Raw genomic sequence first — 16,878 nt, 5'->3', positions numbered from 1 at the left:
TCACTGTTGAAGTAATGTGAAATGGGTTTAATGATATAAGGGGATTTTGCTGAGATATATATATTCAGTAATGGCCAAAAGTGTTGGCACCCCTGAAATCTTTTCAGAAAATTTCTCCCAGAAAATGATTGCAATAACACATGTTTTGCTATACACGTTTATTTCCTTTGTGTGTATTGGAACAACACAATAAACAGAGAAAAAGCCAAAATTAATATAACTTCATGTAAAATTCCAAAAATGAGCCAGATAAAGTTATTGGCCCCTTCAATTTAATATTTGGTTGCACACCTTTTGCAAAAGAAGAGTGTTCCAACATTCCAGTTGAGAGGTGTAAGAGGCTTGTTGATGGTTATAGGTTATAAGTTATTTTTTCCAAACTGCTCAGAGTCTCTCTCATATTTGAAGGGTGCCTTCTCCCAACAGCAATTTTAAGATCTCTCCGCAGGTGTTTGATGGGATTTAGATCCGGACTCATTGCTGGCCAGTCTTCAGCTTTGTTTCTATCCACTTCTGGGTGCTTTTTGAAGTATGCTTGGGGTCATTTTTCTGCTGAAAGACCCATCACTAAGTACACAAACCCAGCTTTCTGACACTGGGCCCTACATTGCCACTTAAAATCCTACATTGCCACACAAAATCTTCAGATTTAATGATGCCTTGCACACAGTCAAGGCACCAAGTGCCAGAGGCAGCAAAACAACCCTAAAACATCTTTTAACTTCCACCATATGACTGTAGGTACAGTGTTCTTTTCTTTGTAGGCCTAATTCCGTTTGCGGTCAACGGTAGAATGATGTGCTTTACCAAAATGTCAGCAATCTGTCAGCAAGACGTTTTCCCATAAGGATTACTTATTATTACTAACTGGGTCCTCCTGGGTCTCCTGCCATTCTGTTTCATTTCATTCGAATGTCAACTGAGAGTTTGCACTGACACTGATGCACCCTGAGCCTGCAGGACAGCTTGAATTTCTTTGGAACTTGATTGGGGCTGCTTTTCCACCATCCAGGCTATCCTGTGTTGTACCCTTTCATCAATTTTCCTGAGATTAGCTACAGTGCCAAGGGTTGTAAACTTTTTGATTAGGTTGCGCACCGTGGACAAAGAAACATCAGGATATCTGGAGATGGACTTGTAACCTTGAGATTGTTTATATTTTTCCACAATTTTTTTCTTCAGACAGTTCTCTTCTCCTCTTTCTGTTCTCCATGCTTAGTGTGGTACTCACAGACACACAATGCAAAGGTTGAGTGAAGTTCAGGGGAAAAATGTGCCAACACATTTGGCCATGACTGTACTTAATGGGTCTTTATGTTTGTTCTGTGTGAATTATTTTTTGAAAAGGAAAGTATTTAAGGGAAGTATTTTCTTTGTATTTAATGTTATACTGATGGTTCTCTATAGCAGTGAATTAAGGTGGTGTTTTTGATGTTTGTTCTCCAAGTTATTTAAGGTGGTATTGTTGTGTGTAGATGAATCATGCTTCTCGAGCTTTGACATATATGATGGAGGCTCTGCCACGATCCTCTGCTGTCGTTGTAGACGCTATCCCTGTCTTCCTGGAAAAGGTCAGTTAAAAATAAGTCATCTCCTATACTTTTAGTGATAATATTATTATGCATTTTTATAGTCTGTTATATATACATATACGAATATCATTGTCCATTGTTAAATCTAACAGTGCACTCTCAGCAGCACACACCAAGCTCAGTTTGATATTTTTAGAATAATAGACTGGAGTGTAATGAGTGAGTGTAATGTCCTATGTTTCAGAGTGGGAGATGGTTGTAAAGAGTAAGTTTAGTTTTAATAAAGGATGTAGCATGGGGCTGTGTTAATATTGTGCTTGAAGTGTAAAAAGATTAACAGAAAAACACCATTGTTTATGTGTTTGACAGCTTCAGGTAATCCAGTTCATCGATGTGGCTGAGCAAGCTCTGACAGCTCTGGAGATGTTGTCACGGCGGCACAGTAAAGCAATTCTGCAGGCTGTGAGTGTTTAAAAGAAGATAACAATAAAACTTTTTAACAACAAACATAACCTGAATAAACACACTTGCCTTTTATGTCAAGCATCTCAATATCAGACAGAGGTCACATTGCTTCATTGGATGTGTGGTCCAATGTTTTTTTTTTTTATATATATATATATATTGGAGCAGAGACATTGCAACTTATTGATTATGCCTGACCTTCATCTATCTCTCTCTCTCTCTCTCTCTCTCTCTCTCTCTAGGGTGGGTTAGCAGACTGTTTGCTGTATCTGGAGTTTTTCAGTATTAACGCTCAAAGAAATGCATTAGCCATTGCTGCTAACTGTTGTCAGAGTATAACTCCGGATGAGTTCCATTTTGTGGCTGACTCCCTGCCATTGCTCACTCAGAGACTCACACACCAGGTTGGAATGCTGTTTGTATTTAAGAATGACATTAATGCCACAGTTCTGACAAAATCATAATATTTTACATAATTTAGTTCATGTTTATTGAAATATGTGAGGAGGCATGTGATAAAGTTTATTAGACATTAAAAAATTGCACACAATTTAAAGTTTTTATCTTATTCTGGTCAAACTTGAAGTGCATCTCTGTCAGTCTGATCCTTTTCTCTTTTCTCCTGAAGGATAAGAAATCGGTGGAAAGCACATGTCTTTGTTTTGCAAGACTGGTGGACAATTTTCAGCACGAGGAGGTGAGAGGAACATTCACATTTATTTTGTTTTTATATTGTAATTAGATGAACAATATAGTATGGTTCAATGCAGTAGATTGGACAATAGGAGATTTATTTATAGTGGTTTTGTTTTTATTATTTATTTATTTATTTAGACAGAAACTAAATATTGTGGTCCTCTGTAGTTTATTGTAAATGCTACATTGCTACTTCAAACCAAATAAGAAGGTAAAAACAATGAAGCTGAGGGCTGACGAGAAACTACTTTGCTAAGTGTGATTTATATCCCGTGTGTGTAGAACCTTCTACAGCAGGTAGCATCTCGTGACCTCCTAACGAACATCCAGCAGCTTCTGGTGGTAACTCCTCCGGTTCTCAGCTCAGGAATGTTCATCATGGTCGTCCGAATGTTCTCCTTAATGTGCTCCAACTGCCCCTCCCTCGCTGTGCAGCTAATGAAACAGAGTAAGTTGTGTCTGCACAAACACACTCAGTGGTGAACATACCTCTGTCACAGCTTTTGTTGAGTGTGCTGCAGGTGTCCGTTTCTAAATTTGTTTATATTGAACAAGCAGAATGGTTTGTCACTGAAACAATAAATAATTGTAAATAATTTCTTTGACCTTTTTGTCTGTAAAATTAAGGTTCAAGTCTATTAAAACTATAGTTTTATTTATTTTTATATTATTATTATTATTATTTGCATTTTTAGAAAGTGTAGTAGTTTGGATATGTCGTTGTGCCATAACACTACACTTTCCTGTCCATCAATGTGCATTATAATGAATACTTTGACTGTGGAATGATTATAGTGTCATAGTGTGATTAGTATCCAGATTGACCAATACGGCAAAATTGTGACAGGTCTCTTAGTGCTTTATATATAGCATATAATTTGGTCTTAAGTGAGATTTTGTATAATATCATGTTTGTAAATGTCTAGATATAGCAGAGACTCTGCGTTTCCTGCTATGTGGAGCCTCTAATGGAAGCTGTCAAGAGCAGATTGACCTGGTTCCCAGAAGCCCACAGGAACTTTATGAGCTCACATCTCTCATATGGTATATTGTTTATACTTATTTGTCACTTACATTTAAGATTTAAATAAGAAACGCACCAGTACTGCTGATCTGCTATTTTTCATGAGCATATCTGCAGATACTGATACATAAAACGATCTTCTTTCATGAATGAAGCATTATTATTCAATGCTAAAGTTATAACATTATAATCATAAAAACCTCTCCTTGGCCTGAAAGTCTTCTCGTGCTGTGCTAACTGTATGTCTCTGTTTATTCTATGTCTATGCAGTGAGCTGATGCCCTGTCTGCCCAGGGAGGGGATATTCGCAGTGGATGCAATGCTAAAGAAAGGCAGTGCCCACACTACAGAGGGCGCTGTGTGGCAGTGGAGAGATGACCGTGGCTTATGGCATCCATATAATCGCATCGACAGCCGCATCATTGAGGTACCTCACATTTTTAAATGCTAATAACCTACTTCCTCAAAAAGAGGAGCCCAAGCTATACAAACCTGCTTTCACTTTATATCAAATTCCCTTTCACATTATATCAAGTTAACTCTGAAATTTTGACATGTTAATAATGAAGCAGTATATTTCCACACATGCACAAAGGTAGACAATACTTAAACAGTAGTAAAAATCTTCTAAACAATTCCTAAAGTCAGAATTGCAGAAAAAAAAAAAAGAACTGTTAGCCAGTGCACGTTCATTTGAACGCTCCCCCCTCCCCCTCTCTTCTTCCTTCCCAGACGGCCCATCAGAATGGTGAGGATGAGATCAGTCTCTCTACTTTGGGTCGTGTTTACACTATTGACTTTAACTCTATGCAGCAAATAAATGAGGACACAGGCACAGCTCGAGGAATCCAGAGAAAACCAAACCCGCTCGCCAATCCTAACACTGGTGAGATGTACACACAAACACGCACTGCACATACACTTTATTATGAATTAAAATATTCTCATGTTTAAGCAGAATGTTTTTACACCATATTTCAACATTTGGGGAATTACACCCTCTAGACCTGGTGCAGTACTAGACAAGTAAAGAACCCTAGAAAATTACCTTCTTGACAGCAGTACATTACCAAAGAAATTGCTCACTTGAGACCAGTACAGTCACGAGGTTTGGCTGTGCTGAATGACATTCATGAAACTGACATGGAAACAAGTGGAGATTTGTAGGCAGAGTATGTGCCTTGCTCCACCTCCTGATCATGATCAGACAGATCATGGAGTAGGTGCAATGTTCGTTTGTCAATGTACTGATGAGAAAAATGTATATGCCAGAGAAAGTCTCAAATTATTACATTTATTATTTCCTATTTGTGTTATTGCTAATGTAGATTATAATGATCATTTTTTTTTCATATTTAGCTTAGAATATTTTAAAACTGCTGCACTCATTTTTACTCAATATTTATTTATATACCCATATTTATCTGTAATAAAAATAGTCTCTCTCTTTCTTTCAGGAGGTCACCTGGAGGTGCGTGGAGAAGATGCTCGTGCTCAGCTGATGAAGGAGGATCCAGAGTTGGCGAAGTGCTTTATAAAGACCTTGTTTGGCGTGCTGTATGAAGTGTACAGCTCCTCCGCTGGCCCTGCAGTCAGACACAAGTGCCTTAGAGCCATCCTCCGCATCATATATTTTGCAGATGCAGAGCTGCTGAAAGACGTCCTACGCAACCACGCTGTGTCAAGGTTAGTCAGTGTGTGTGTGTGGGTGGGGACTGGGTGGGAGTTCATAATATTAGGTCAGTATTTACACAAATACCATAACATTCCATATCTGACCACGAGGACCATTTGAATAATATATGTGAATTTTACATTGTAGTGTCTTAAAAAGACAGATGTATAAATGTTTGAGCTTATGAATAGGAGTGTTTTTTGTTTGGGTAAAATGACTTTAACCCAGCTAAGTTAGTTCATAACTTCTTATTAACTGTTCATTAATTCAGTGTTTTTAGATTTCTGCACTGGGGTGCGCTGTACACACAGCAGTATTGAATGTGTGTTTGTTTGTGTTTTTCTCTGTATGGGTACATGTGCACTTGTGCATGCAGTCACATAGCATCCATGCTGTCCAGTCAGGATCTGAAGATTGTAGTGGGCTCTCTACAGATGGCAGAGATCCTCATGCAGAAACTACCTGACGTCTTCAGTGTTTATTTCAGAAGAGAAGGTAAACAGATCAACACACTTTGACACAGATGCACGTCCGTCAGAGGTCAGCCATGAGTTACTGGCTGTTATATGGTCAGTGCCAGGACAAAATGAGGAAAGAAAGGAAATCTTTTAAACCACTGTTCTGTTTGTCTGTCATGTTGTGGATATATGTTTCAGGGTTTGTGTTGTTTCTGTGCTGTGCTTTAAGTGAATGTAAATGTTCATAGCAAAGTATCGCTGATGATCAATAACTAATATTTGTGTGTCCAGGTGTAATGCACCAGGTAAAAAACCTGGCGGAGTCTGAGACTTTTTTTACGAGCCCTCCCAAAGCCTGCACCAGTGGGACCACCAGCCTCTGTACCACCACTATCACCACAGCAACAGCCTCCTCCACCTCCTCAGTCACCACGGACCTGGGCTCTCCAAGCTTCCAGCACAGCATGGAGGACTCCCTGGACCTTAGCCCTCAGGGGTATATTCACACGCGTACACACACACGCACACACACCTGGGCACTTCCACTCCAGCTCATCCCAGAGTATGAAGCACCATCACTTCATAGCCCAATGCTGGGTAGCATTACACCTCACTGATTGACATGGGGCATGGTGAACAGCATGCTTTTAGTTTATCTATAGACATAATATATGCTATGTTCACAATGGGTGTAGCTGAATTCACTTTAAAAGGGTGTAAACAAACTGGATTATAGGGTGCTTGTCAGCTGTTCACACTTTCTGTTCAGTTTTGTATTTATTTGATTTTGTTTATTCTCTCTCTCTCTCTCGTTAGTCGTCTTAGTGATGTTTTAAAGAGAAAGCGTCTCCCTAAGAGAGGACCCCGACGGCCAAAATACTCTCCGCCCAGAGACGATGATAAAGTGGACAATCAAGGTACACTTGCTCACTTTCGTGTTATCTTAGTTTCTTATTATCTGTTTGTTTACCTTTTTCTGTTTTAGGGTCTTTTTTTAGACTGTATAATTTGGTCTCTTTGTCTAAAATGTGTACAATGTGTACTGGATTTCAAGTTGTCTTTGTTCTTTCTGGATGTAGTAATTTTCTGTGGTAATTCCCTTTATCAGCAAAGAGTCCCACCACCACAGCATCACCCAAGTCCTCATTCCTGGCGAGTCTCAACCCCAAAACTTGGGGCAAACTGGGGGCTCAAACAAACAGCAGCAACTCTGAACCTTCTCGAACAGCAGGTGTCAGTGGTATCACCAGGAACACTCCTAAAGACTCTGTATCTAATAACAGGTACACACATTTTCCTCCAGTTATCACCATGCTAACTAGCCTAGCGAAGCTCCTGTTCTGCCCCAGATACTTTATTGTTAATACTGTGTTATTTAAGCTAAACTAAACTAGTGAATTTGACTTCATGCTCTTTTTTGTTTTGTTTTTTCCCCCTCCCCCTCAGGGATAAGATTAAGGCGTGGATAAAGGAGCAGGCCAGTAAGTTTGTGGAGCGATATTTTAACTCTGAGAATGTGGACGGCAGTAACCCGGCCCTGAACGTTCTGCAGAGGCTCTGCACCGCTACAGAGCAACTGAACCTTCAAGTAATTGATTTTCATGTTTTATCACTTCAACTTCTGTTCATTTATTCAGCAGGTGCTGTCATCTTGATCCTGGGGAATATACAGAACATACATTTTAAAAAAATATTTTTCTTTTAATGTTTTATTTTATTTTAGACCTTTTTTTGTACTTTAAACCACACATCTCCTTCCTGTTATAATTGGCCCAGTCATGTGTAGGTACTGTTGTTTTGAAATGAATATCTGGGAGCTACAACCCCTCATGAAACAGCAAACCACAAAACCTCAGAATGCTGCCTAGTGCTGAAGAGCATAAACAAGTCACAACCCTTACAAGGTTATGTACATCTGTATTACAGTCTGATGGAGTGTGTGTGTGTGTGTCTTTCAGGTTGATGGAGGGGTGGAGTGCCTGGTGGAGATCTGCAGTATTGTGTCAGAGTCGGATGTTTCCTCATTTGAGATTCAACACAGTGGGCTGGTGAAACAGCTGCTGCTCTACCTCACATCCAACAGCGAAAGAGCAGCAGTCAGCAGAGAAAACCGCATCAAACGCTTCCTGCACATCTTCTACGGCTGCCCTGTCAGTTTCTCAAAACAAACACACACACACACACACATGCACGCTCCTTTCACATCTTGTATGGCTGCTCTGTGGGGCACAGCGCTACTCACTGCCCTCTTAATCTTACTATACACCTAAACAAAAAAAGCTATAAACCTAAACAAACACTACCTCTTTTACACTGCTCTGGTACACAAGTACGTTGCAGTCCGTCCCAGTATGTTTTGAATATGAAGGGTTGAATCTGCCTGCTTATTGGTCAAGTTCAAGTCGGGGACCAGTTAAGTGGTGAGAGTTAACACAATTGCAGTCAGCACCACAGTATATTGAAAATTGATCCTGCATTTGTAACCGTGGAAAAGCTCCTCTCTGTTCCAGAGTCCTGTTAAATTTTAAAGGATCTCTGCTATTTACCATGTTCTGTACAATCTGAGAAGCAATAGACTACCAGAAAAGGGCAGAGATAGTTGATGTCTGTGGTGGTTTTGAAAAGTAACAGTTGGTGTTCATTCATTCATTCATTATCTGTAAGCGCTTATCCAGTTCAGGGTCGCGGTGGGTCCAGAGCCTACCTGGACTCATTGGGCGCAAGGCGGGAATACACCCTGGAGGGGGCGCCAGTCCTTCACAGGGCAACACACACACACACATTCACTCAAACACTCACACCTTCGGACACATTTGAATCGCCAATCCACCTACCCAGTTGGTATTTGTTGTTAATATAATTTTATTTGAAAAATCATAGTACTATAACATGAAGTGTTTTACACTGACAATTTTAATTAACATTACATAAAAACTGTCGTTTTACTTTGAAAATCATAAATAGACAGTTTTATATTATTTTAGTAAGACTTGATTCTGATCCATTAGGTTTTATTTAACACCCACAGTGGTGCACTTGTGCAAATTTATCATATCTATATTGATCTATTCAAAAATGTGTGTGTGTGTTTGTGTAGATGCCAGGAGAGGAACATCTGTACCGCTTAGAACCTACCGAGAATGGTCCTCTGCTCTCATTGGTTCATAAGATGAACAGCTGTCTGAGTCAGATGGAGCAGTTTCCTGTTAAAGTTCACGACTTCCCCAGCGGCAATGGGAATGGCAGCAGGTACAAACACCTTCATACAGTCTTGACATGTCCTACATTATAACTCCATGCTAAGAATTTCCTAGCAGCATCTATAAACACAGCAGGTACATGAACCTTGACCACACAACTTTACCGAACACACTGCATCTCTACCAGACACCATGACTTCCCCTCAGATGCAGCAGTAGTTAAAAAATGCACAAACACTTTTAACTGTGCTACTTCCCAAGTAGCAGTGTTAATGACATTAGCTGCAACAACCTCTACAACAAACACCAAACCTTACCACACACCTTTAAAGCTTATTACACCTTTATTAAACGTTATAACTTTCCCAGCAGCAGGTACAAATGCAGCTTAATCACACACTACAGCCTTAGCACATGACAAATGTATTTTGTATGTGTCCTTTGTTGAAGAAGTTCTCATTTTGTTCTTTGTGTGTGTGTTTGTAGAGGTTCTCAGGCTCTGAAGTTCTTTAACACTCACCAGCTGAAGTGTCAGCTGCAGAGACACCCAGAGTGTACCAACGTGAAGCAGTGGAAGGGGGGTCCTGTCAAAATAGACCCCCTTGCCCTGGTCCAGGCCATTGAGAGATATCTTGTTGTCAGAGGTGTGTGAGATTGTTTGATAGATGTCAGTTGATCATCTGAGCTGGTTTTATCATGTCCTTCAGAGTTAGCTGATGAATGCAAGCAAACCTGAAAGTTTCTAATGCTAATCCTTCATTTTCCCCCGCAGGTTACGGTCGAATCAGAGAAGAGGATGAAGACAGTGATGATGATGGCTCAGATGATGAAATAGATGAGTCCCTGGTACACACTCATTTTCTGGATTGAGTTCCTTATTTTTTTATTTTATTTACTTTTTTTTAAAGCAATGTTCGAGTTTAAAGATGGATGTTTTATTATAAATATTATTCCACTGTGTTGATTTTATGATGCTTATTTACTTTTTTCCATTTAAATATCCATTAATGTTTGATATTAATATTCAATGAATATAATTTTGTTTCACTTTCTTTCTTTCCCCTCTTCCTCTATAGGCTGCCCAGTTCCTGAACTCCGGGAGTGTTCGTCACAGACTGCAGTTCTGTATCGGTGATCACCTGTTGCCCTACAACATGACCGTGTACCAAGCTGTCCGGCAGTTCAGCCTCCAGCCAGAGGAGGAGCGAGAGAGTACAGATGATGAAGCTAATCCCCTCGGACGAGCAGGAATCTGGACCAAAACGCACACCATATGGTACACGTAGTATAAACACTAAACACATTTTATACACTAAACAGACACAGGAGGTGCAAGAACACAGATGGCTAGGTCAGTCCACTCAGAGTTTGTGTGTGTGTGTGTGCGCGCAGGTATAAGCCGGTGAGGGAGGATGAAGATGGCTGCAAAGACACTGTTGGAGGAAAAAGAGGACGGGCACAAACTGCTCCAACCAAAACATCTCCACGGAACGCTAAAAAACAGGATGAACTTTGGCATGGTAAAAAAATACACTTTAAACATATAATTAACAAATAACATATGCAAATAAAATAAGAGATCAAAGCATGATACAAACACTTGACACCTCCCACAAACCCAATACCATCATATCACACTGAGTGAGATCAGGACATTTAAGATACATTTCACAAATTCCTCATAGCAGCTTTTGTGCATGTGTTTCAGATGGAGTTTGTCCCTGTGTGATGAACCCATTAGATGCGTATCTTGTATCTGAGGTTCCTGAGGGAATCACTTTCGACGATCCATCTCTGGACGTGGTTCTGCTGCTGAGAGTTCTCCATTCCATTAGCAGATACTGGTTCTACCTCTATGAAGTGAGAACACACCTACACACATGCATAATTTTTTTTTTTTTTTTTACTTTACAGGAGAAGGAAAATATCTTCTTAACTTTCAAAGGAAGTCAGTGTAAAAAGATTTTATTTTGGAGTATTTCTATTGGTTCATTCATCATGAAATCTCACATGATGTGAAGGAAGGCTATGGAAGCAAATCTGTCTCATCACATTTTGAAATATTACCACCTTTGAATTTGTAGCACTAAATATTTTGGCACTGAAATTATTCATCTGAATTTTGTTGCTTTTGAATTGAAGTCTTCAGATTTCCATCTCTGAATATTTTGCTTTGCAATTATGCATCTGAGCCTTTCAGATTTCTGAGACACTTTGAAAATAAAGAGCTAAACGTGTAGTTTTTCCACGGTATGGAAGTTGTGTTCGTATTTCGCCATCTAGCGGCGACAGAATGCACCACTTAAGGTGAAAGAGAAAATCCAAATGAATCGATTGCTCATCCTTGGTGACCCGGATGTGTATCTGAATTTTTTGTAACTTGTATTTTGGAATCTGAATTTCGTCTACAGAATTTGAGCAACTTCGAAATATTTTGTTTGAATTTTTTGAAGTTTGATTTTTTTTATCTTTATAGTTCAATTTATGAGCAGTTATATTCAGATGCATAATTGCTAAGCAAAATATTCAGAGGTGGAAATCTGAAGACTTAAATTCAAAAGCAACAAAATTCAGATGCATAATTTCAGTGCAAAAAAATTCAGTGCTACAAACTCAAAGGTGGTAATATTTCAAAGACTGATGAGACAGATTTGCTTCGATAGAAGGCTGCAATGTTCAAATGAAACTAAAAATCAACGAAAAATTGGAGACACGTTTTTAATTGGACAGAAAATATAGATATATTCCTAAAGCATGTGAGAACACATCTGACAAAATTTCCTGCTGTGTGCTACATATGTGAAAGGACCACTTCAGGACATATCTGGACCTAATACTTCAGAGTTTCTCTGGAATTCAGATGTGAAAGTGCCTATCGTGTGCAGACTTAGTGTCTGTTGGGACTGAATCTGTTATTTTTGTGTTTAATTTGAGATTGTGTTTTTTTGGTAGAATGCTGTGTGTAAGGAGATTATTCCCACTGGAGAGTTTATTAACAGTAAACTGACAGCAAAGGCAAACAGACAGCTGCAGGATCCTCTCGTAATCATGACTGGAAACATCCCCACCTGGCTAACTGAGCTTGGGAAGACCTGGTATACACATATACACATACACACACACACACACACACACACACACACACATATATATATATATATATATATATATATATATATATATATATATATATAATTAATGTGGCAGGATCATTCCTATAATGTTTTTCAAATTTCTAGTGTGCATATGTTTTTCATTAATGTTTTGTCTATTTCTGTTCTCGTTTGTTTTCCAGTCCATTCTTTTTCCCGTTCGATACGAGACAGATGTTGTTCTACGTCACAGCATTTGACAGAGACAGAGCCATGCAGCGGCTGCTGGACACCAACCCTGAGATCAACCAGTCTGACTCCCAGGACAGCAGAGTAGCTCCCAGGCTGGACCGGAAGAAGGTGTGGCATCAGCTCAAATAATAAAAACACAGTACTGTTGTAGTTCAAACTTGAGGCTATGTGACACCTGCCTAACAGTGAAAATGACTAATTATGCCTTTGTGAGAATTGATACTTGATCAGTGCCAGTTTATCTTTTTACAACTTTATCTCACAGCACCACACGGTGGTTAACAGGAGAACAACATGATTATGTGATCTGTCTTACTCTCTCTGTAGAGGACGATAAACCGCGAGGAGCTGTTGAAGCAGGCAGAATCAGTGATGCAGGATTTGGGGAGTTCCAGAGCCATGCTGGAGATTCAGTACGAAAACGAGGTGAACACTGACAATCCAGTTATCAGTCAGCAGTAATACTGGACCATAGAGGCTGTGCTATTTGGCTAATATAAGATTATATATATATTGTGTGTGTGTGTGTATTTCAATTTTTATTTTATAAATAGATAGATAAGATTATGTAATAAACATAATTTCTGTCTCTCTCAGGTGGGAACAGGTTTGGGTCCTACTCTGGAGTTTTATGCACTGGTTTCTCAAGAGCTACAGAGAGCTGATCTGGGTCTGTGGAGAGGAGAGGAGGTCACACTGGCAAACCCTAAAGGTCTGTACACAGAATAGATCTCAAGGGAAATCTCAGTGTTAAAGCAGCAGAAATACACAAGTTATAGAGTGTAAGACATAAAATAATGGTAATTACGTTCTTTATTAAACATCATGTATTCACACACAGTGCTGAGCAGCAGTGACTACAGTTAAGTCACAGTAGAGTATCCTCAATTGTTCTGTAAAAATGTAGGAAAATAGGTTTGAAAACATAAAGGATGATGTTTTGAATGTGTAACACTTTGGAGATTAGCTACAACTGTAGAGTTCCTTCATCTGTAAGGAGTGTATTGTGACTGTGTATGGCACCTAATGTTTGCAGGGAGTCAGGAGGGCACTAAATACATGTTCAGCTCCCGGGGGCTTTTTGCTGTTCCATTTGGACGCAGCACCAAACCGGCTCACATAGCCAAGATCAAGATGAAGTTCCGCTTCCTTGGAAAACTAATGGCCAAAGCCATCATGGACTTCAGACTGGTATGAAAGAGACAGATACTTTAAGTCATTTATTCATTCCTGCTGTTCAGAGCTTCGCTTTACAAAAAGATTACTATAGAGCCATTACTCCATTTTAGTTTTTTTAGTGTAAAGTTTTATATATAAATGTGTAAATGTGTGTAGAACATAAAAAGACATTATACACAAACAGTGCTAGATACATGCTCAGTAAGTAAAGAACATCGTCTGTTAACTTTTAAGTGGTCACTGAGTTTGAACTGTGTTTTTATGTGGTCACGAAGGTTACTCGATTTGGAGACTAATCACAGGCTTTTTTTGTCAAAGTTGGTAAATTCCAGAGTATATTCAATGTACTCTAATGTGATTTAAAATGTTAACGTCATCCCCTATACACGTCTTGCTCATATCCCATATCTCCTGCCCCATACCTTATTCCCTAACCCCCTGCAGCTTGACCTCCCCCTTGGCTTGCCATTCTATAAGTGGATGCTGAGACACGAGACGTCAATTAGTTCCCACGACCTCGTCAACATCGACCCCGGTGTCGCCAAGTCCATACAGCACCTGGAAGACATCATCAGACAGAAGAGAAGACTGGAACAGGATCAATCACATGTTAGTATTTCACACATACACACCCACACCCACATCCTTATTTCCTAAAATACAGATTTATAGCAGGACTGAACTGGATACTGAACACTGCAGTCTGAGCAAATTCACTGTTAGTAATTGCCTCTTGCCCCACTAGAGGGGCACTTCCCACAGTTTGATAATTTTTGTCCGGTTTTGCACAGCCCAGATGAGGGAAAAGAGAGCGAATGAGTATCAAAAGTGGAGCATACACAAAGGTGAATGAGGTCAGGAGGTGTCTGACATTGCAAGGCCTTAAATACTGGAAGAAGTACTTTGTATTATATGCAGAAGTGTGTGCATAGCCCCCTTGCAAGCACAAATATAAAACTGATTATAATCTCACTCTCAAACTCTCTTTCTCACGCTCTTCTCACGCTTTTCTTTTTTTTCCTTTCTTGAATGGTATTTACTCTCTCGATTTTAAAGTTTACCTCATGTGCCAAGCTCATCTCCTTCGGGCTCTTTCTGTGCTCGAGAGGATTTTCTGCGCTCGTGTTTTTAAATGCGATTTTGACAGTTGAGGGCAGGGTCAGGGCTGTTTCTCAATGAATGCTATTGGCTGATGTCTGGTTCTGTGATTATGACATGGTATTCACCCTTATACTCTGTGTCTGCTTTCTTTCAGACCCGAGAGTCATTGCAGCAGGCCCTGGAGAGTCTGAATATGAATGGCTGCTCAGTGGAAGATCTTGGTCTGGATTTCACTCTGCCTGGATTCCCCAATATTGAACTGAAGAAAGGCGGGAAAGACCTTCCAGTTACTATACACAACCTGGAGGAGTATCTGAGAGTAAGATTATACTCAAACTCACTATACACTATGTTGAGAGTGAGATTTTACATCTAGAACTCACACTAAACACAACCTGGAGATAGGGCTGTCTGATATGGGGAAAACAAAATGAGACCTTGGCATTTATATTAAATGGCTGTCATTTTACAATTGATTTTTGAAATGATGGTTAAATATAGCATAATTATTTTAGAACAAATTTACGTTTGCTTGTACATCCTCCTCCTTAAACCCAAAATATTTCCAAATAATGGAGGATGCTTTCTTTTGTAGAATAGATTCTGCACCATTGTTTTTTGCTGCACCAATTTCTACCATGTTTTCCACACTTACTTTCCTCAAAGCATTTATTATCACTCCAATCATCCCTCAATTGACAAGACGTCCGTGATTGATTGATTTTTACTGTACATGAAGCGCATGAATGCTTATGATGCAAAAATATGCAGAGCATATACCTTTTCTGTTCATACCTCTGTATAGATATGTGAAGGGTCTACCCTGGAGAAGTACATCAGCATAAGATTATACTCTCTCACAATTGGCTATATACACTTAACACTTACATGGTACACAACCCAGAGGGGTACCTCAAGGTTAAGCTCTCACACGGTATGCATTCATACTGTTCACTCATGCTTAACTCAAACTGGAGGAGTACACACATTTCACACATTTAACAAACTAAAGAAACGTCTTCATTGATGGGAGAGTCTGTTGTGTGATAAGGTTTTTTTGTTTTGATCTGTATGGGGAAGGGGAGGAGGGAACAGGTTTTGGCAATTGTGGGGAGAATGATTCAAACGTTTGAAATTGGACACTAGGTGGCAGTGTTCTGTAAAATTTATGAAACTGCTTGGTGATTTTGGCATTGCCTGCATTATTTATTCAAAAATTTTGTTTTGACTGTGTTGGGTTTGTGGGCCGTATGTTGTGCATGCCTTCTTAGAGTAAGATTATACTCTCATTCCATACTCTCTGCACCAGATATAGAAAACCTGGAGGAAGATCTTTCACAGAAGAGTTCCATGATTTTCAGAACAACATCAAACTGGATCTTTAAACTAACTGATTCTCTCTCTCTCTCTTTCAGTTGGTGGTTTATTGGACCTTAAATGAAGGTGTATCTAGGCAGTTTGAGTCATTTAGAGAAGGATTCGAGTCTGTGTTCCCTCTCCACCATCTGCAGTACTTCTATCCTGAGGAGGTCAGATAAAACTCTGTCTGTTTGCTTGTTGTTTACATGGTATTATTAAAACAAAAAGACAGACAGTACTTTTATTTATTTCAAAAAGGCACAAAAAATGCAAACTGTTTCTCAAATGATTTTGCCATGGTTTGAGTTTTTGGTTCCTCACTTCTTAATGGATAATGTAAATTTGAAAGATTAGTTGGTTCTTGTTTTTTTTTTTAACATCTGAGGGTGTGTTATTGTAGTTTTTAACTGAGTGTTTTTGCACGTGTGTGTGTGTGTGTGTGTCAGCTGGATCAATTGCTGTGTGGTAGTAAGTCTGAGACGTGGGATGTGAAGACTCTGATGGAATGCTGTCGACCAGATCACGGATACACACATGACAGGTAGGAACAAGATAAAAAATTAGTTATTGAATTAAGAATATTATAGACATAGGCCGTAAAGGATTCATTAACTAGATTTCAGTCCGTTTCTGTGATTTTTAACATATTTAGTTATGTGTAGTGTACTTACATCACTGTGTGTGTGTGTGTGTGTGTGTGTGTGTATAGTCGTGCTGTCCGGTTCCTGTTTGAGGTTCTTAGCAGTTTTGATGCAGAGCAGCAGAGGCTTTTCCTTCAGTTTGTGACAGGGAGCCCTCGACTTCCAGTGGGAGGTGAGTCTTAGTCTGTTCCAGTCCTGAGTCTT

At 39.5% G+C, this 16,878-nt stretch overlaps 1 protein-coding gene across 6 annotated transcripts in view; it reads left to right on the top strand.

Annotated features, from left to right (window-relative positions):
• Positions 1–16,878, top strand: part of trip12 (thyroid hormone receptor interactor 12) — a 39,760-nt gene that overhangs the window by 20,959 nt on the left and 1,923 nt on the right. For 4 of the 6 annotated variants that reach the window (XM_066684625.1, XM_066684620.1, XM_066684622.1 and 1 more), the window contains 31 exons: positions 1,476–1,571; positions 1,902–1,994; positions 2,240–2,401; positions 2,626–2,694; positions 2,976–3,141; positions 3,620–3,737; positions 3,988–4,144; positions 4,450–4,603; positions 5,175–5,403; positions 5,769–5,887; positions 6,142–6,346; positions 6,667–6,767; positions 6,959–7,133; positions 7,297–7,438; positions 7,809–8,000; positions 8,948–9,099; positions 9,537–9,694; positions 9,823–9,896; positions 10,127–10,326; positions 10,443–10,570; positions 10,759–10,910; positions 12,003–12,145; positions 12,346–12,502; positions 12,722–12,820; positions 12,992–13,106; positions 13,431–13,585; positions 14,018–14,182; positions 14,829–14,993; positions 16,090–16,203; positions 16,480–16,574; positions 16,743–16,846. In XM_066684625.1, coding sequence (XP_066540722.1) covers positions 1,476–1,571; positions 1,902–1,994; positions 2,240–2,401; positions 2,626–2,694; positions 2,976–3,141; positions 3,620–3,737; positions 3,988–4,144; positions 4,450–4,603; positions 5,175–5,403; positions 5,769–5,887; positions 6,142–6,346; positions 6,667–6,767; positions 6,959–7,133; positions 7,297–7,438; positions 7,809–8,000; positions 8,948–9,099; positions 9,537–9,694; positions 9,823–9,896; positions 10,127–10,326; positions 10,443–10,570; positions 10,759–10,910; positions 12,003–12,145; positions 12,346–12,502; positions 12,722–12,820; positions 12,992–13,106; positions 13,431–13,585; positions 14,018–14,182; positions 14,829–14,993; positions 16,090–16,203; positions 16,480–16,574; positions 16,743–16,846 — 4,354 coding nt within the window. The remainder of the gene's footprint in view (positions 1–1,475; positions 1,572–1,901; positions 1,995–2,239; positions 2,402–2,625; positions 2,695–2,975; positions 3,142–3,619; positions 3,738–3,987; positions 4,145–4,449; positions 4,604–5,174; positions 5,404–5,768; positions 5,888–6,141; positions 6,347–6,666; positions 6,768–6,958; positions 7,134–7,296; positions 7,439–7,808; positions 8,001–8,947; positions 9,100–9,536; positions 9,695–9,822; positions 9,897–10,126; positions 10,327–10,442; positions 10,571–10,758; positions 10,911–12,002; positions 12,146–12,345; positions 12,503–12,721; positions 12,821–12,991; positions 13,107–13,430; positions 13,586–14,017; positions 14,183–14,828; positions 14,994–16,089; positions 16,204–16,479; positions 16,575–16,742; positions 16,847–16,878) is intronic. The other 2 variants (XM_066684626.1, XM_066684623.1) reach the window with 1 other exon arrangement.

This window comes from Hoplias malabaricus, chromosome 11 (assembly GCF_029633855.1).
Source record: "Hoplias malabaricus isolate fHopMal1 chromosome 11, fHopMal1.hap1, whole genome shotgun sequence".
Taxonomy (NCBI): domain Eukaryota; kingdom Metazoa; phylum Chordata; class Actinopteri; order Characiformes; family Erythrinidae; genus Hoplias; species Hoplias malabaricus.
Note: the sequence above shows the minus strand (reverse complement) of the source record. Positions and strands in the feature narration are given on the sequence as shown.